The sequence below is a fragment of the Meles meles genome, chromosome 11 (assembly GCF_922984935.1).
Source record: "Meles meles chromosome 11, mMelMel3.1 paternal haplotype, whole genome shotgun sequence".
NCBI classification, from domain to species: Eukaryota; Metazoa; Chordata; class Mammalia; order Carnivora; family Mustelidae; genus Meles; species Meles meles.
In genome coordinates this window covers 21410715-21431294 of record NC_060076.1, presented here as the reverse complement: position 1 = coordinate 21431294, position 20580 = coordinate 21410715, and the positions used below count along the sequence as shown (strand labels likewise).

The following is a 20580-nucleotide window of genomic DNA, read 5'->3' as shown; positions in this document are numbered from 1 at the left end:
TGACTGGATTTACCGTGGTGACCATTTCATCATGTATATGAATATCAAATTATCATGTCATATGCCTAAAACTAATATAATTTGCATGTCAATTATTCTTCCATAAAAAAGCTCAATTAAATATGTTAATCATACACCAACAACCAACCCATTTGTTAGCTACCGTTATATACCATGCACCATGGGAAGCCAGGAGAAACAGCGGTGGAAGACACGGTTTCTGCTTTCCAGGAGTTCAAAGTCTCGCAGTGGAGATAGTTTCATAAACACATGGCACTTAGAGCTATGATAAAGTCACACACAGGGCACTGTTGGGGTGCAGAGGAAGAACACCTGACCAAGGGCAGTGGGCGGATGGAGCATCGAATGCAGAATTGCATGCGCCCAGGAGCAGGCAGTAGGGGAGCTGAAATGTGGAGTCTCGGCCTGGGAGAGGCAAGCAGCCAAGGGCCGGGGGCGGGGGTGGGGGGGGACGTTTCCAGAGGTCCAGGAAACAGGAAGTCACTTACAGAGTCTTAGCAGATATGGATTTTAGAAGTACAATTTAGACAGCTGGTTGGAGGATGAACTGGAAAAGAACCAAAGTTCGTGTTGCCCAAAAATCTAGGTATGCAGTGCCTGAGGTCTGAAGCAAGTGAGGGACTGAGAATGGAGAAGAGGGGGCAGATGGAAGAGACTCTCGGAGGGGAGAGAGAACATGACCGCTGCCTCGGTCATGATGTCATTCACCAAGGTCTGGGGGGAAAAGGTCAGAAGCAGCTCACTTCTAGGGGCGTCTGGGTGGCTCAGTGGGTTAAAGCCTCTGCCTTTGGCTCGGGTCATGATCCCAGGGTCCTGGGATCGAGCCCTGCATCGGGCTCCCTGCTCAGCAGAGAGCCTGCTTCTCTCTCTCCCTCTGCCTGCATCTCTGCCTATTTGTGATCTTTGTCAAATAAATAAAATTTAAAAAATAATAATAATAATATAAAAAAGCAGCAGCTCACATCTCAAAATTGCTAAGTCTGCTGTGCTGGAATCATCCAATAGGCAGTGAGAATACAGGTCCAGACAGGAGCAAACTGAGCGTGACACAGTGTCAGTCATCAGTAGCAGAGGCCACAGCTGCCCAGGGGGACCGCGTAAATGCACCAGAGCAGAGACAAGGGCGCTGGGCTGACCCCTCGGAAGCCCAGGCATCTAGTACCAAATGGAAGACTGAGAACCCCCAGTCACTTGTATCAGACTCTGCCAAGTCTAGCATTTCTTCCAAAGTCACCAGATATGGTCACATAAATTCTGGTTTCCATAAGCTTGTGGGACTGCCAGGGACCCTTGGAGGTGGCCTGAAACGGTCCCTACTTACAGCCAAAGTCTCGTAAAAGATGTGAAAAGTTGATGCCGCTTCCAAGAGATTCTGGATCTGACACCCCTGAGGAAGACAGCTGCTAGTTTCCTGCAGGGGTGACGGGAGAGGGGGGCAAGGTTTGAAAAGCCCCGAGCAGGTTCCCCCAAGGGAATGTGCCCCTTCTCCTTTGCGAAGTTCCGCCCTCAGGCCTTCATGAGAACATGGAAATGCCCTTTCAGTTTGTGACTTGTGACATTTTGCTGTCACTATAGAGTAAGTGGTTTTTATCACACACTTCCTGTTTTCAGCCCTGAGGGAGAGTTACTGTTCACTTTGTGTGTGAGAACCCTCTCCGGCTCTTTTACACTGTTCCTTTGTTTACTCTTCTCTCAGATTATTAATCCTAGTTCTTCTAATCTCTTGGCTAAACCTTTTTTTTTTCTTTACATTTTTTAAAGCCTTTATTTATTTATTTGACAGAGAGAGATCACAAGTAGGCAGAGAGGCAGGCAGAGAGAGAGGAGGAAGCAGGCTCCCCACGGAGCAGAGAGCCTGATGTGGGGCTGGATCCCAGGACTCTGGGATCATGACCTGAGCCGAAGGCAGAGGCTTAACCCACTGAGCCACCCAGGCGCCCCTTGGCTAACCTTTTAAAACCACCCCGTTGCTCATCACCCTGAGTCAAAGCAGAACAAATTGCTCAACGGGCTTGCAGAAGGCAGGTCCACGGAGGGAGCAGGAAGGCCTCTCCTGCCCCCTGGCTGGTTTCTGCCTTCCTGGCTGATCCCATCACCATGTGACTTCCAGACTGCTTTCTGCTCTGAGACCTTCCCCACCTCGTCTTTTAAACCAGTGACTTTTTCTCTCTAATGTGAAAACCTGAACTTCATCAGGCTAGTTCTTAGCCACATTTCAAGGTTAAATAACCTTAATTTCTAGCCATGTTTTCCAGGGTGCTATTCCCCATCCCCCAGACTGGCGTTCTGGGTCGATGTGCTCTCTTTTCCATGAGACTCGTTACTGATTTAAACCAGATCAGACCCACCGCCAGAGACGGTCTTGTCTGAGCCCAAGAGCATAATTCTTCCCCCGGGTATGTGAGGTGGGGGAAGACCCAGAAGGGAGTCCCTTCATTACCATCCCCAGGGGTCAACAATATCCATCCTCGACTAGAAGCAAATGACAAAGGAAAAATAGAGGGGCTGCCATGTGAGAAAACCCTGCAGGGTAGGGAGCAAAACAATGAAGGAGAAGGTGCCCTACAAAATATTAAATATAGTACAAAATTACAATAATTGAAATAGTAAGCTGCAGGCCTAGGGCAGGCAAGGAAGAAGCTAAACAATCTAGAAAGAGACCCAAACAGATAAATGAGAATATAGTGTATGACATGGATAGTCTTTCCAAAAGTGGCAGGAAACTGGCTTATTTTTTAGGGGAAAAAAATCTACCATGTAAATTTAGCTTTATACCATATGTCAAGATGAATTCCGAATGGGTCTAAGTTTAAAAGTGAAAAGCAAAACTATTAAGAAGCATTACAGGGGGCGCCTGGCTAGCTCAGTGGATATAGTATACAACTCCTGATCTCGGGGTCCTGAGTTCGAACCCCACAGAAACAGCAGCCGCATTAGAAAATATTAAAGAATAAGAATTGATCTAATTTCAGGGCAGAGAAGGCTTTTCTTGGCATCACCAGAGGCAGAAACCAAAAAAAGCACCAACAGAATTGATCACGTGAAAACTTAAAATGTCTAAATGTTAAAAAGAATATTGACAAGAAAACTAAACAGAAAATAGCCTGGGAGATTATAATATGTGTAAGAAAAGATTAATATCATTCATGTAGGCAAATTATTAAAATCAATAAGAGAAAGGAGATCATATAAATGAAAATGTGCTAAAATCCTCTAAAACATACCAAAAGGAACAAAGAGAACCAAAACCAGAAAATGATATCTGCACCCAAACTAATAAAAGTCCCAACTTTATATAAACTTCAAATAAAGGTAAGGAATTCAGCCACACAAATAATACACATGAAGACACTGCGATGGTTCTCTCCTAAACCTTGGCACCTCCCCAGACCGACCATGCCACACGCTAAAGCCATGAGCAGCTGAAATGGACAGCAATAGGAAAAATGGTGACCACACCGTGAGTCATCAGCCGTCACATGGCTGGCCACATCTCCCGACCGATGAAGTTATGAGACTCAGCCTTCCAGGGAGGAGGAACAATCTTCTTTCCATCTTTATCTCCCCTCTGCAGTACTTAGCACAGGTTCTTTGTGTATAATGAGTCAATAAATATTTGCTGAATTAAATTGTTTATGTCACAGCATATCCTTCCACAGCCCTATCACACACAGAAACTCCAGTTTTTAGGGTTACAATGTAAAAAAAAAAAAAATTCCCATTCATATTTTGTAAAAACTAACACTAATACAAGAGAATTAACAGTGTGCAGCCTGTTTTCCCCTGTGGTGCATCACCTACATCTTCACGGGGCCTAGGCCGGGATGTAGATGCCTTCAGTGAGGGGAACTGGGAGGTACATGCCCACACAGCGATTCACTTGGGGATTTGGGGTTTGACTTGTAGCTAGAAAGTACTTCAGGAGATCACTGGGGATGAGAGTAAGGGGTGACCCACTGAGGTAATGAAGGGCATGTGTGCCTCGCTTCTGGCCTGATCTAACACTGCATACCCACATGTCAAAACACCCATGTTCATGAAAGGCTTTGAGAGAGTCCGGACAAAGAGGGACAGCGCTGGGATCAAAGCCAGGGCCTGTCCAGACCTCTACCACAGCTTCAGGCCCTGGGAACCAAGGGGTCCAGCAGGAATACATGTGGTACCCCGGAGCCAGCCTAAGCAGACAGGGTTGTCAGAGGACACAGGAGCGCCCCATCTTTGGATGGGCTGTGGGTCACCAACAATGGAAGAAGAAGAACTCCTCCAGCAGAAGAAGGCAGCAGACTTGGTCCTGCACAGTCCTTCCTGGGGGCTCCCAACAGTCAGGGGCGGGGCATCAGAAGAGGGGCTGTGATTCCCAGTTCTGCAGGCCCAACTGAAGCTCCCCCAACTGGAGCTGTCTCCATGAGGGGAACAGTCTGATAATGCTCGGGACATACGTGCATGTTTTTGAACATCTCTGCTGAACATCTGAAAAAGTACCTTTTCTTCTTGTGAATGCGGGCAGACACAGGAAATTTCCCATATAGGTTGCCAGGCTTGGTACTGATGGCAAACTTGGCAAGGAATGGTTTCCTTGACTTTTTTTTCTTCCCTCTTCTCCTTTGGCATCCTTGATTCTCTCTTTTTTTAATCTTTATTTTAATTTTATTTTATTTATTTATTCAAGAGAAAGAGTGAGCAAGTGTGAGAGAGCATGAACAAGGAGCAGAGGGGGAGGGAGAGTCAGACTGCCCCGCTGAGCAGGGAGCCCGATGCAGGACTCAATTCCAGGACCCTGGGATCATAACCTGAGCCAAAGGCAGACACTCAACCCACCCGGCGCCCCTGGCAGTCTCAATTCTATAATAACTATTCAACCTCAAATGATCACCGTGTTGTGTGCCCCAGTGGTTTAGCTGACATTTCCGCACACATTTGCTTTGTCTCTCTCTCTCTGCACTTTCCCCTCCCTGGTTGGGAAGACAGTTTTGCCCACAGCTTTCTGACTTGGCTAGAAAATAGCAGAGCCAACGTGTGAAAGCTCTTCTGAGGGTGGAAGTTTGCTCTCCGCCCTGCTCTGGAGGGAGTATAAACAGTAAGGCTCTTCTGAAGAATTTGGCTCGTGGGGCTCTACCTGAGGAAGCCTGTCACCCGCGAGGCAGAGACTCTGCCAGAGGATCTGGTCTCACCCGCGCCTCTGACCCAGTTCTCACTGGGACACTTGCCTCTGTCCTTCAACATGCCTAGAACTTGTGCCCTCCTCTGAGGTCAGCGACGTATTTAAAGTACTTATCTTCATCCTGTTCCCATCAGTAAGATTTAGTTTAATATAAGACATGCGGGAGGGAAATTCCACTCACTTTTCTTCTGGGAAATCAGCTGCTGCGTTTTCCAGACCCAAATCCCTTGCCTCACATTTCTGGTAAAATTCAAAAGTTCACAGTTTTACTGAAACCAAGCCACATTTTAGGCAATCAGGCATACCTCTCTTCGTATCAACAAGAAAGGCTCTTTTCTCCTCTATTATGAGAGGGTTTGGGTGGGGTTTCTTTTGGTTGGTTGGTTGGTTTTTACCCTTTAGAATATCATAACAACTTGAATTTTCGCACTTTTTACAAAATTTCAAATTCTTTAAAGTAGGGTAGAGTTGGAAAATAACGCTGCTGTTGTCTCAGAGTCCAGCTAAGGGTCTCAACAGACTTAAACAGCTCAACAGTGTCCCCTGGTGGCCATGGGCACAGGGCGTTTGCGCTACTGGGGCTATCCTGTGCCTAGGAAACAAGGCAGAAGTGTGTCCTCAGAAGAAACTCTCCTCCCCAACTCAAAAAACCTGATATACTAATTTGAATCAGCAGCGCAAACCATCCAAAACACAACAAGAACCGAAGAACAGGAAACCAAACAGCTTTTCATTTGAAGAAGTCACCAAAAGAAGGAATGCCCAGCCGAACATTACTTCTCTTTCCAGCCCCAGTGTTGGGCAATTCCTTTTGTTTGAAAGACTTTCTTCACTAACCAGGCATCCCCTCAGCACCAACAGCACCCAGGGGCCACTCAGGGCTTGCGCTACATGCCAGCACTGTCTTTATATCTCTGCCTCTCAGGAGCTATTTTAGGAGGGGAGAAAGAAAATAAACAACTACATTAAAAAATGCAAGTTCCAACAACAACTTCTGTGATAAATCTCAAACAGGACCCGTGGCTAGAGAGGGATGGGGTAGAGACGGAGGTTACTGGGGCAAGGACAGGCAGGGAGAGCCACTCTAAGGCAATGACATCTGAGCAGAGACCTGGGTGGTTATAAAGAAGCCACAGAGAGCACCCCAGGAAGAGTAAACAGTAGATGGAAAGGCCTGGATGCACGAACAGGTTTGACCCATCTGAGGAACAAGAAGGAGGGCAGGAAGGCAGCAGATGCTTAGTGAGAAAGGGGGAAGGGTAGAGGAGATGAAGTCAGTGAGGAAGGTGGGGGTCAGGAACCTGGGTTCTAGTCTAACACTAATGCAGACTCATTGGACAGTTTTCAGCTGGGAATGGCATGTTCTCCTAGGCATTTTTTTAAAAAAATCACTCTGACTCTTGAGTTATTGTCTTCACCATACCTTGGTTGGGGAGAGGGGAAGATTAATGGGCACCCATGGAAGCAGAAAGACTACTGCAAGGGTCCAAGCAAGAGGTGGCTGGCTTGGATAAGGTTGCTCTGTGGGGAAGGGAAAGGGGGGGAAGAAGGAAGAAGTATTTGGACACAGAATATATTTTAGAAAGAAGCCAGTGGTGCTTGTTGACAGATTAGAAGTCAGTGGGGGGGGGGGGGGGGGATAGAATCTTTTGGCCTGAGCAACAAAAGAATAGGAATGCGAATACCCCAAGACAGAGAAGCCTGGGTGGAAAATGGCTTTGGAGGTGAGAGAAGAGTTGAGAAATCAGAATCCTCCTGGACTTGTCTATTGGGCATGCGAGAGATGACTCAGAGATCTTTAAAAGGTGACTGGAGATACGAGTGTGGCCCTCAGGGGAGAGTCCAGGACTAGGATACATACTGGGGAATCTTCAGCATACAGGCAATATTTATAGCCAGGAAACGTATCAGCAGAAAGGGTAGATAATGAAAAAGGAAGAGAAGCAGGCAGAGAGGACATCGATTAAAGAGGATAGAGCCAGCGAGAAAGACTGAGGAGGAGCCAGCAAGGCAGGAGGACCCCAAAGCCAAGAGTGTTTCAAGAACGAGAAGGTGTCAGATGCTGGGGAGGGGGGAGGGGAATCAGATTTAAAAAAAAAAAAACAACACAAAAAACGGTCCCATGGATTTTGTAAGATGGAGACACTTTCAGTAAAGCAGTGTGGATGGGACAACCACCTTCGGATTGGATCCAGTTAAAGGGAAAATGGAAGTCAGGATGTGGGACCTACACTACTACACTACTACACTACACTACTTTTAAGAAGTTTCACTGTAAAGGGGACGCTGAAAGAAGTAGCTGGAGGGAATATGGGACTGAAGGAATTGTGTTTGTTTCTTTGTTTTCATTCAAAAAAAAAAGAGATACTGTGCCATCCTCATGCAGTGTTGGGACTATTTCTCTGTTGGGGGCACATTGTGATTAGGCAGGAAAGGATGGGGTCCAACGCACCTGGGGGTGGCTGTCGCCTAAGCAGTGGGGATAGGAGAGAAGACAGAACACACGGTTCTGCACGCAGGGAGCAAGGGGAGACTTGGGAGAGGCACGTCCTCACCTGATTACTTCCAAATGCTCCGCGAAGTCAGAAACAAGAAGCTAATACTCTGCGTTTCAGCACAGAGTGTGGGGGGAGCGGCAGGGGGAGCATCCCAGATTTGAGGAGCGACAATGAGAAAATGAGTGAAAAGTGAAATTGAGAGAGGACCAAAGTGGGGCTGCCAAGCACTGTTCCCTGAGAATAACGGACTCCTGAGGCACTCGCGACAAAATGACAATTACACATAACTGAGAAGCCGTCATGAGGGAAAATTCTTTTTAGGTCTGAAGTATGTTAACTATTTTAAATATCCCGAAGGAATGTAACCAGCACTCACAAACACGCTAGCCAGATTTAACTCGCGTTAGTATTTTGCCTTGACTACCTTTCTAAGAAAGAAAACGTGACAGGCACGACCACAGGACCCTTTCATCCCCTCACTCTTCAGGTTCGCGCTAAGATAGTGGGAAGCAATAGGGTTCCTCTTCCTCCGGGCCCGTCTACAGCTCTGTGGTGACTTCATTCATCCAAATGCTGCCATGCCCGATTTACCTGCAATGTGGGTTGTCAGGGGGAGGACCACGGGAAGTTGAGAAGACCAAGCCTGGATGCTGATGCTGTAGTTGGTGCCTGGACGCAGGTCCAAGCACATCTCAGGAGCCTGGCTGCGGGCAGTCATATTAAAGGTCATTTCCTGGGCAAATTCCTTCTGATACCATCTCTGGCCCCGAATGTGGAACTGAAACAGAGAGGTTCACTAGGTGAATGGCTAGCTTGGAAGGCTCCAAATGCCTGGGTACTTACCCTTTTTCAAGAGCCATCATGCCCTCAACTCCAAAGTTTCTTCAGAAAGTGAAACAGAACAGTAAGCCAATCTCTCAGGCGTCACCCCGAAACACCAGCATTATAAATAGGTGAGTGCAATAAAAATATTTTGAAATCAAAATGTACAAAAGGCCGAGCCCCAGTGCTAACTGTGTTCTCGTCCTTGGTTCTCACATGTACCACGCACAACAGAGAGAAATATGTTGGCAGGGGCAAGGCCACAGAACATTCTCCTAGGAAGAAAATGCGGAATCTCAACTAAGGCTTCTCCAAAGCACGACCTGAGTGAGGATACGCCGAGCCGGCCTGGTGAAAGCTCGGCAGGGCTTTGCTCCTCTGCCTGCCCCCTTCGTGTTTTGGGTTTTTTTTTTTTTTGAACAATACATTTTTTATTTTGGGAACAGAGTATTTGCCATTGGACGGCCACACGCCTTCCAATTTTGCTATTCATTTTACAACACCTGACCCTGGACTCAGGCAAGCAACAGTGTCTTCGGGATCACAGAGCAACTTTCGATACCTTAATGTGGTACCAAACTGCAACAAAATGGAGCTATTTATAGGCGAAGCAGCACTTAATGCTTCATATAAAGCAATACATATTTTTAAAAGTTAAAATGCACATTAACTACACAGATGGGCCTGCCTCCTTCTGACATTCTCCGCACGCTCCTGTAACCCTCCAGCACCTGGCCCCATGGACATACTTCTCTGCCCACTTAATTTCTTCTAGCAGCAGCTCATCCCATGGTTTCTACCTTTCTTACTCACAACCACAATAGCTTCGAAAGTTCCCCCTGACTCTCTAGACAACATGCCCAGACCCTGGTCAGAGACATTGGCCTGAAGAGGAATACCCAGGCAAAAGCCACGAGTTCCTTCCACGGATACGGGGTGGACATTCGTTCGTGCACATCACGCCATGTGGACAAAGCTTACTCAGCAATCCCCAAGGTCTCGTTCTTCAAATACGTAGTAGAAGTGCCCATTTTCTTGCTTTGGCTCACAATTCTTACTATAAATCTGCCATTGATAATAACATCTATATAAGTAGATTTTTAGGTTTGCTGGTATTTTTGGAAACCTCCTACACTAGACAACATCTACACATAGAGTAACGTTCAGTCACTTACTAAATACATCTCCTCTGTATCAGCGGTCTTTTTACTTCTCCATCTCAAGCAGGTTTCGTTGAATACTGAAATGTTACCGATGATCTGTTTTACTGCAAGGGGGAAAGAATGAGAAATCAACTTACACTCGATACAAAAATACTACCTTCCACAGAGGACACAACTCTTGATTTTGGGGTTATGAGTTGGAGCCAAATGTTGGGTGTAGGGATTACTTAAAAAATAAAAATTTTTAAAAATTACTATCTTTTTTTAGGGCGCCTGGGTGGCTCAGTGGTTTAAGCCGCTGCCTTCGGCTCAGGTCATGAACTCGGGGTCCTGGGATCGAGTCCCGCATCGGGCTCTCTGCTTGGCGGGGGCCTGCTTCCCTCTCACTCTCTCTACCTGCCTCTCTGCCTACTTGTGATCTCTGTCAAATGAATAATAAAAATCTTTAATAAATAAATAAATAAATAATAAAAATTACTATCTTTTTTAAAAGATTCATTTATTTATTTGAGAGAGAGAGAGAAAGAGCATTTGTGGGGGGTGGGGCAGAGAGGGAGGGCAAAAGAATCTTTTTAATTAAGTAGACTCCACACTGAGTGTGGAGCCCGAAGAAGGGCTCAATTCCAAAACACCGAAATTATGACCTGAGCCAAAAACCAAGAGTTGGACGCTTAACCAACTGTGCCAACCAGGCACCCCCCACCCAGCAAAATACTACCTTTTAATCAAATCATATACATAGGATGATTTCAGCAGTATTTTAATTTAGAAATGAGAGGTCGCGACACTTTTATATTTATCTAAACTCAGTCCTGAGAAAAGATTTAAAACCAAAAGATACCCAACCAGAGGATCCCTCTTAAAAATTACTTAAGGGGGGGCGCCTGGGTGGCTCAGTGGATTGAGCCGCTGCCTTCGGCTCGGGTCATGATCTCAGGGTCCTGGGATCGAGCCCCGCATCGGGCTCTCTGCTCAGCGGGGAGCCTGCTTCCCTCCTCTCTCTCTGCCTGCCTCTCTGCCAACTTGTGATCTCTGTCAAATAAATAAATAAAAATCTTTTAAAAATTACTTAAGGGGTGCCTGGGTGGCTCAGTGGGTTAAGGCCTCTGCCTTCGGCTCAGGTCATGGTCCCAGGGTCCTGGGATCAAGCCTGCACTGGGCTTTCTGCTCAGCAGGGAGCCTGCTTCCTCCTCTCTCTCTGCCTTCCTCTCTGCCTATTTTGATCTCTGTCTGTCAAATAAATAAATAAAATCTTTAAAAAAAATTACTTAAATCCAGCACCCTGTTTACTAACCTAAAACTGCAATTCAGCCTTGGACAACGTCCTTTATATAAATAAGTATCAATTTCGAATTCTGAGTTGGAAGCAACATTTGAGCAGAGAATTGAGAAGTGCTCTTTGAAGAACTAAAAAAGATTTGCTAAGAAGCTTCAGAGCAGGGGAGTCTGAGGGGGCTCAGTCAGTTGAGGATCCAACTCTTGGTTTTGGCTCAGGTCATGATCTCATGGTCGTAAGACTGAGCCCCAGGGGCGCCTGGGTGGCTCAGTGGATTAAGCTGCTGCCTTCGGCTCAGGTCATGATCTCAGGGTCCTGGGATCGAGCCCCGCATCGGGCTCTCTGCTCCACAGGGAGCCTGCTTCCTCCTCTCTCTCTGCCTGCCTCTCTGCCTACTTGAGATCTCTCTCTCTGTCAAATAAATAAATAAAATCTTAAAAAAAAAAAAAAAAAGACTGAGCCCCATATCAGACTCCCCACTGAGTGGGGAGATTCTCTCCCTCTGCTCCTCCCCCAATTCAAGTTTACTCTCTCTCAAATAAATAATCTTTAAAAAAAAAAAGAAGTTTCATATCAACACTGCAATAATTAATAAATGATAAAGACAACTCCCAAAGCACATGAGGAAAGAAGTCTCATGGGAGCCAAGCCTTTATTGTGTAAGCCCTGGCCCGACAGGTTCCTATGAATGAAGCCATGTTGGTAGATGTGACCCTTCTTTATGGACTGGGCAGATTTGCCCAGAGGAAACCTGTTGCACAGGTCAGAAGTTGTACTTCAAATGCTGTAAGACAGAGTAGATAAGAAAGTACATGTGATTCAAAATAACGCAATCTCACCATTGGGTATAGAAGGTTTTAGAGATAAGCAGCAGTGGTCCATGGAACATTATGTTAACGAAACTTTCAAAACCATTAATCTTGGGGCGCCTGGGTGGCTCAGTCAGTTAAGCATAAGTCTTCAGCTCAGGTCATGATACTGGGGTCCTGGTATGGAGCCCTGTGTCAGGATCCCTGCTCAGCAGGAAGTCTGTTTCTCCCTCTCTCTCTGCCCCTCCCCGGACAAATGCACTCTCACGTGCTTGTTCTCTCTCTCTCCCTCTTGTACGCACGTGCATGCTCTATCTCTCAAATAAGTAAATAAAATCTTAAAAAAAAAAACAAAAATAAAAAACAAAAACCTCAATACTACTTAAACAATTCCAGGGGACGGGCAATGGAAAATTAATTAATTAACTAAACCGTTACAGACCACCAAAAAAAGGTGGAAAGCTTCCCAATTTATTCAAGATGACTAGATAATGCACAACAATGCCAAAAGTGCACAATGATGGCACAAGCAATTACGAAACACACTGTGTCAAACTCACTTATTAACATAAATGCAAAAATCTAAAGTAAAATATTAGCAGATAGAAGTCAGCAGTACATTCAAAGAACAATACCCTGTGACCAAGGAAGATTTATTCCAGGAATATTATTAGAAAAGTTATTAATAGATTAAAAGGGAAAGGCCATATGGTTACTCTTACAAGCATAGTGGTTAATACATTTAGTATAGATTCCTGACTAAAAATCTTAGTCGGGATTTAATTTGATAGAAATGTCTGAACTCAAAAGAGTGTTTATCAGAAGCCACCATCCTGGGTAGTAAAACAATGAGGCAGTTTCTAGTAAAGTTAAGAACAATACAAGGATGCATGTTCTCATAGCTATTATTTAGCATTAGCTAGAAGATTCTAGACAACATGGAAAGAGGTAAGAACAAAACGAGCTATACATACTAGGAAGAAAGGGAACAAAGGATGTCACCACCAGTAATTCTAACAGAATCCACTGAAAAACAAATATGAAGGAGTTTGAAAGCAATCTTGAAACAAATACAAATAACGGGACTTTGGCAAAGCATATCTGAATATAAGAACATAGAAAAACTAGTAGTTTTTGATGTATCTGCAAGAACAAGTATGGTAGGCTGAAAACACCCCTCCCAAAATGTCCACATCCATCTGTGACCATATTACTTTACATGGCAGAAAGAATTCACAATGTAATTATGATATAGGGAGATTATCCGGGATTATCTAGAATATCTAGATTATCTACCTAACGTAGCCCTTAGAAGAGAGAGACAAAAAGATCAGGGTTAGAGAGTGATTTAAGGACAAAAGAAGCAGTTAAGCCAAAGAGCTTCAAAAAATGGAGGATGGGGCCATGAGACAAGGAATGTAGGTGGGATCTAGAAACTGGAAAGAACAAAGAAATGGATTCTCTTCTCCAGCCTCCAGAATGAACACAGGTCTGATGCCACTGTAGTTTTAACACGGTGGAACTGTTTCAGATTTCTGACCTCTAGAAGTATAATAAATTCACGTTGTTTTAAGCCACTGAATTTGCACTTATTTATTATACTAGCGATAGGAAACTGAAACAACACATAAAGTACAACAAAAATGTGCAGCGCCCAGCCACCTTGAAGCACCCAACTACTGCAGTGTGCCATACCCGGCCAGCAAGGTGCACAGAGGCCTCCACACGCTGCACCCAGCCTCGTGCCCCCAGCAGCACCAGTTCACACCCCCCAGCTACCGCAGCACTTCAGGGAATCTGGCAGAGGACTAGCGACCCAGTGCGAATTTTGCTAACACCACCGCCTGCTCTCAAGTTCCCTGGCAGGCATGCCCACCCTGCCTGGGTCCCACTAACACCACAGAGAACAAACACAGCCCACACTGGGCAGAGTCAGTACAGACAACCACACTGAAAGAAAGTGACTCAGACACAACAACAGGCCACACACACAGCAACACACAGAGGATACTCTCCTGAAGTTAACAGGGACACATTGCGCTGTGGAGCTCTCCAAGTCATCTTCTCCATAAAGTCACTACTTTCAAGAGTTTAAGACATAGTTGACTTTCTTCAAAGTTGGTGGCATCACAGTTCCAGACTTCAAGTTCTATTACAAAGCTGTCATCATCAGGACAGTACGGTACCGGCACAAAAACAGACACAGAGATCAACAGAATAGAGAGCCCAGAAATAGACCCTCGATTGTAGATAGCCTCTTCAACAAAGGGTGTTGGGAAAATTGGACAGCCACATGCAGAAGAATGAAACTGGACCATTTCCTTACACCACACACAAAAATAGACTCAACATGGATGAAAGACCTCAATGTGAGACAGGAATCCATCAAAATCCTTGAGAACACAGGCAGCAACCTCTTCAACCTCAGCCGCAGCAACTTCTTCCTAGAAACATCGCCAAAAGCAAGGGAAGCAAGGGCAAAAATGAACTATTGGGACTTCATCAAGATCAAAAGCTTTTGCACAGCAAAGGAAACAGTCAACAAAACCAAAGACAACCGACAGAATGGGAGAAGATATTTGCAAATGACATATCATATAAAGGGCTAGTATCCAAAATCTATAAAGAACTTATCAAACTCAACACCGAAAGAACAAATAATCCAATCAAGAAATGAGCAGAGGACATGAACAGACATTTCTGCAAGGAAGACATGCAAATGGCCAACAGACACATGAATAAGTGCTCAACATCACTCGGCATCAGGGAAATACAAATCAAAACCGCAATGAGATACCACCTCACACCAGTCAGAATGGCTAAAATTAACAAGTCAAGAAATGACAGATGCTGGTGAGGACATAGAGAAAGGGGAACCCTCCTACACTGTTGGTGGGAATGCAAGCTGGTGCAGCTGCTCTGGAAAACAGTAAGGAAGTTCCTCAAAAAGTTGAAAATAGAGCTACCCTCTGACCCAGCAATCGCACTACTGGGTATTAACCCTTAAGATACAAATGTAGTGATCTGAAGGGGCACATGCACCCGAACGTTTATAGCAGCAATGTCCACAATAGCCAAACTATTGAAAGAACCTAGATGTCCATCAACAGATGAATGGATAAAGAAGATGTGGTATATATACACAATGGAATACTATGCAGCTATCAAAAGAAATGAAATCTTGCCATTTGCAATGACATGGATGGAACTAGACGGTATTATGCTGAGCAAAATAAGTCAATCAGAGAAAGACAATTATCATATGATCTCTCTGATATGAGGAAGTTGAGAGGCAGGATAGGGGATTTGGGGGGTAGGGTAGGAAAAAATGAAACAAGGTGGGATCAGGAGCGAGACAAACCATAAGAGACTCTTAATCTCACAAAACAAACTGAGGAAGGCAGGAGGGGGAGGGCAGGTATGGAGAGGGTGGTTGGGTTATGGACATTGGAGAGGGTATGTGATATGATGAGTATGCTATGAAATGTGTAAGCCTGACGATTCACAGACCTGTACCCCTGGGGCAAATAATACATTATATGTTAATAAAAATAATTAATAAAAAATAAAAATAAAAAGACATAGTTGACTTTCTTAACAGACAGAAACAGACACAGAGCGGCAGAAAAAATGACAAGAAAGAGAAATTTATCCCAAATGAAAGGACAGGACAAGGCCCAGCCAGAGATCTAAGCAAAACAGATACGAGTAACATGCCTGATAGAGAATTTAAAGCAATGATCATAAAGATACTCACTGGACTTGAGAAAAGAGTGGAAGACATGAGTGAGACCCTTAAGACAGAGTTAAGGAATAACATAGCAGAGACAAAGCACTCAATAAATGAAATGAGAAACACATTTGATGACATGAACAGCAGATGGAAGAAATAAAGGAATGAATTAGTGACCTAGAAGACAGAGTAATGGGAAGTAATCAAGCTGAACAAAAGAGAGAAAAAAGAATTATGCAAAATGGTAACAGACTTAGGGAACTCAGTGATTCCATCATAAGTAATGACATTTGTGTCATAGGAGTCCCAGAAGAAGAAGAGAGAGAAAGGGGACAAAAAATTTATTTGAAGAAATAATAACTGGGGGCACCTGGGTGGCTCAGTGGGTCAAGCTTGCAGCTCAGCTCATGATCCCAGGGTCCTGGAATTGAGACCCGCATCAGGCTCCCTGCTCAGTGGGGAGTCTGCTTCTCCATTTCCCTCCAACCCTGCTCATGCTCTCTTACTCACTCTCTCTCTCTCTCAAATAAATAATCTTGAAGGAAGGAAGAAAGGAAAAGAAATAATAACTAAAAAATTCCCCAACCTGGCGAAGGAAACAGATACCCAGATCCAGCAGGCACAGAGAACTCCAATCAAAATCAACAAAAGCAGACCTGCACCAAGAAAGATTGTAATTAAATAGCAAAATATAGTGATAAAAAATGTTTAAAGCAACAACAACAAAGAAGACAGTAACTTACAAGGGAAAATCCATAAGGTTGCAGGAGATTTTTCAAGAGAAACTTTGAAGGCTGAAAGGGAGTGGCACGATATATTCAAAGTGCTCAATAGGAAAAGTCTGTGGCAAAACATACTCTATCCGGGGCACCTGGGTGGCTCAGTGGGTTAAAGCCTCTGCCTTTGGCTCAGATCATGATCCCAGGGTCCTGAGATCAAGCCCCACATCGGACTTTCTGCTCCGCAGGGAGCCTGCTTCCTCCTCTCTCTCTGCCTGCCTCTCTGCCTAGTTGTGATTTCTCTCTGTCAAGTAAATAAAATATTTAAAAAAAAATACTCCATCCAAAAGCCTACCATTCAGAACAGAAAGAGAAATAAAGGATTTCCCAGACAAACAAAAACTAAAGGAGCTTATAACCACTAACCCAGCCCAGCAAGAAATATTAAAGGAGATTCTTTGAGTGGAAAGGAGACCAAAAGTGACAGTATAAAGGTAGGAAACACAAAAGCAGTAATAATGAATATTTCTATTAAAAAAAGAGTCAAAGAACTCACTAAATAAAAGAATATAATATATAATAACATATATCTAAAACATGGGGAAAGGAGAAAATACTGGGTTCAAACTTGAGCAACCTTCAACTTAGTATAGACTGCTATGGGCAGAAGACATTATATACAAACCTAATGGTAATAATAATCAAAAACCATAATAAACATGCAAAGAATAAAAAGGAATAAATCTAACCATATTACTAAAGAAAACCAGTAAACCAAGAAAGAGAGAGAGAAGAGAAACCGAGAGAGAGAAATAAGTATCAGAAAAAAGCTTCAGAAAGAAAAAAAGTAATAAATGGCAATAAATACATATCTTTCGATAATTGCTTTGAATGTAAATAGACTAAACATTCTAATCAAAAGACAAAGGGTGACAGAATAAATTTAAAAAAATCTATATTCTGCCTGCAAGAGATTCATTTCAGACCTAAAGACACCTACAGATTGAAAGTAAAGGGATGGAGAAACATCTATCATGCAAATGGATATCAAAAGAAAGCTGGAGTAGCAATATTTAAATCAGACAAAATAGACTTTAAAACAAAGACTATAATAAGAGACAAAGAAGGAAACTATATAATAATAAAGGGGACAAACAAGATATAACAACTGTAAATATTTATGCACCCAACATGGGAGCACCCAAATACCTGAAACAGTTACTAACAGACATAAAGGAGCTAATCAGTAATAATACTAGTAATAGTAACAGTAATAGTAATAGTGATAGTAAAGGACTTTAACAGCCCACTTACATCAACAGACAGATCATCTAAATAGAATATCAACAAGGAAACAGTGGCTTTGATTGACACACTGGAAGAGAAGGATTTAACAGGTATATTCAGAACAGTCCATCCTAAAACAACAGAGTACACATTCTTTGCAAGTGAACATTCTCCAGTATAGACGGCATATTAGGCCACATAACCAGCCCCAATGAATTAAAAAACACTAAAGTCATACCATGCATGGTATGACTATAACACTATGAAACTATAAGTCAACCATAAGAAAAAATCTGGAAAGACCACAAATGAATCGAGGTTAAATAATATGGTACTAAACAATGAATGGGTCAACAAGGAAATAAAAGAAGAAATAAAAAGTACATGGAAACAGGGCACCTGGGTGGCTCAGTGGGTTAAGCCACTGCCTTCGGCTCAGGTCATGATCTCAGGGTCCTGGGATCGAGTCCTGTATCGGGCTCTCTGCTCAGCGGGGAGCCTGCTTCCTTCTCTCTCTCTGCCTGCCTCTCTGCCTACTTGTGATCTCTCTCTGTCAAATAAATAAATAAAATCTTTAAAAAAAAAAAAAGTACATGGAAACAAATGAAAATGGAAACACAAAGACCCAAAACTTTGGGATGCAGCCAAAGCAATTCTAAGTGGGAAATTTATAGCAATACAGACCTATAAGACAAACCTCACATAAACAAACTAACCTTACACCTAAAGGAGCTAGAAAAAGAACAACAAACAAAACCTAAAACCAGCAGAAAGGAGGAAATAAAGATGAGAGCACAGGGAACCTAGGTAGCTCAGTCAATTAAGTGTCCAACTTTTGATTTTGGCTCAGGTCATGATCTCAGGGTTCTGAGAATGAGCCCCATGTCAGACTCCATGCTCAGCATGGATCCTGCTTAAGATTCTCTCTCTCCCTCTACCTCTGCCCCCCTGCCCCCGCCCATGCATGCACTCTCTCTCTCTTTTTCTCTTGCTCTCTTGTTCTCTCACTCTCTCTCTCTTAAAAAAAAATCAAAATAAAGATGAGGGGCGCCTGGGTGGCTCAGTAGGTTAAAGCCTCTGCCTTCGGCTCAGGTCATGATCTCAGCGTCCTGAAATCGAGCCCCACATTGGGCTCTCTTCTCAGCAGGGAGCCTGCTTCCTGCTCGCGCTCTCTCGCTCTCTCTCTGCCTGCCTCTCTGCCTACTTGTGATTTCTGTCTGTCAAATAAATAAATAAAATCTTTTTAAAAAAACATTTAAAATAAAGATGAGAGCAGAAATAAATGATATAAAAACAAACAAAAAAAACCCACAATAGAACAGATCAATGAAACCAGGAGCCGTTTCTCTGAAAACAAAACAAAACAAACAAAATTGATAAACCTCTAGCCAGATTTATCAAGGCAAAAAAAAAAAAGAGAGAGAGAGAGAGAAATGACTTAAATAAATAAAATCACAAATGAGAGAGGAGAAGTAACAACAAACACCACAGAAATACAAAAAGGTAGAAGAGAAATTTATAAAAAACTATACATCAATAAATTGGACAACCTAGAAGAAATGGATGAATCCCTAAAAATATGTAAACTACCACAACTTGAAACAGGAATAAAACCAAAATTTGAACAGACCAACAACCAGCCAAGAAATTGAATCAGTAATCAAAAAGCTCCCAACAAATGAAAATCCAGGACCAGCTGACTTCAAAGGCAAATTCTACCAAACATTTGAAGACAAATTAATACCTATTCTTCTCAACTTCTTCCAAAAAGTAGAAAAGGAAGGAAAACTTCCAAATTCATTCCATGAGGCCAGTACCATCCTGATGCCAAAACTGGATAAAGACACCATAAAAGAAAGACAACTATAGGCCGATATCCCTGATGAACATAATTGTTCCTCAACAAAACACTAGCAAACTGAATCCAAGAATACATTAAAATAGTCACTCACCACAATCAAGTGGGATTTATTCCCAACATGCAAGCATGGTTCAATAGTCAAATATCAATTACTGTGATACATCACTTCAATAATAGAAAGAATAAGAATCATATGATCACTTCAATAGATGCAGGAAAAGCATTCAACAAATATAACATCCTTTCATGAAAAAATCCTCAACAAAGGTCTAGAGGGAACATACCTCAACATAGTAAAGGCCTTATATGAAGAACCCACAGCTAACACCATCCTTAATGGGGAAACACTGAAAGCCTTTCCCCTGAGGTTAGGAACAAGACAAGAATGCCCACTCTCAACACTTTAATTCAATACAGTACTGGAAATCCTAGCCACAGCAATCAGACAACAAACAGAAATATTAAGGCATCCAAACTGGTAAGGAAGAAGTAAAACTTTCACTATTAGCAGATGGCATAATACTATATATAGAAAACCTTAAAGACTCCACCAATAAAACTATTAGAACAGATCAACGAATTAAGTAAAGTTGCAGGAAACAAAATCAATGTATGGAAATCAGTTATGTTTCTATACAACAATAATGAAGCAGCAGAAAGAGAAATTAAGAAAACTATCCCATTGATAATTGCACCAAAAATAACTAGATACCTAGGAATAAACCTAACCAAAGAGGTGAAAGACCTGTACTCTGAAAACTATAAAATACTGATAAAAAAATGTAAGTTGGGGCACCTGGGTGGCTCAGTGGGTTAAGCCTCTGCCTTCAGCTCAGGTCATGATCTCAGGGTCCTGGGATTGAGCCCTGCATCGGGCTCTCTGCTCAGCAGGGAGCCTGCTTCCCCCTCTCTCTCTGGCTGCCTCTCTGCCTACTTGTGATCTCTGTCTGTCAAATAAATAAATAAAATCTTTTTAAAAAATGTAAGTTGACACAAAGAAAAGGAAAGACATTCCATGCTCATGGATTGGAAGAACAAACATCATCAAAATGTCTATCCTACCAAAATGATCTACACATTTAATGGAACCCCAACAAAATGCCAACAGCAGTTTTCATAGAACTAGGACAAACAATTCTAAAATTTGCATGGAACCACAAAAGACTCCAAATAGCCAAGCAATCTTGAAAAAGAAAAGCAAAGCTGGAGACATCAAAATTCTAGACTTCT

At 43.2% G+C, this 20580-nt stretch overlaps 1 protein-coding gene across 4 annotated transcripts in view; it reads right to left on the bottom strand.

Moving 5' to 3' along the window:
* The window catches only part of SUSD1 (sushi domain containing 1), a 129962-nt gene that overhangs the window by 24310 nt on the left and 85072 nt on the right, over positions 1-20580 (bottom strand). For all 4 annotated transcript variants that reach the window (XM_046023878.1, XM_046023876.1, XM_046023877.1 and 1 more), the window contains exons 11-12: positions 9678-9769; positions 8272-8458 (exon numbers count right to left, since the gene is read on the bottom strand). In XM_046023878.1, coding sequence (XP_045879834.1) covers positions 8272-8458; positions 9678-9769 — 279 coding nt within the window. The remainder of the gene's footprint in view (positions 1-8271; positions 8459-9677; positions 9770-20580) is intronic.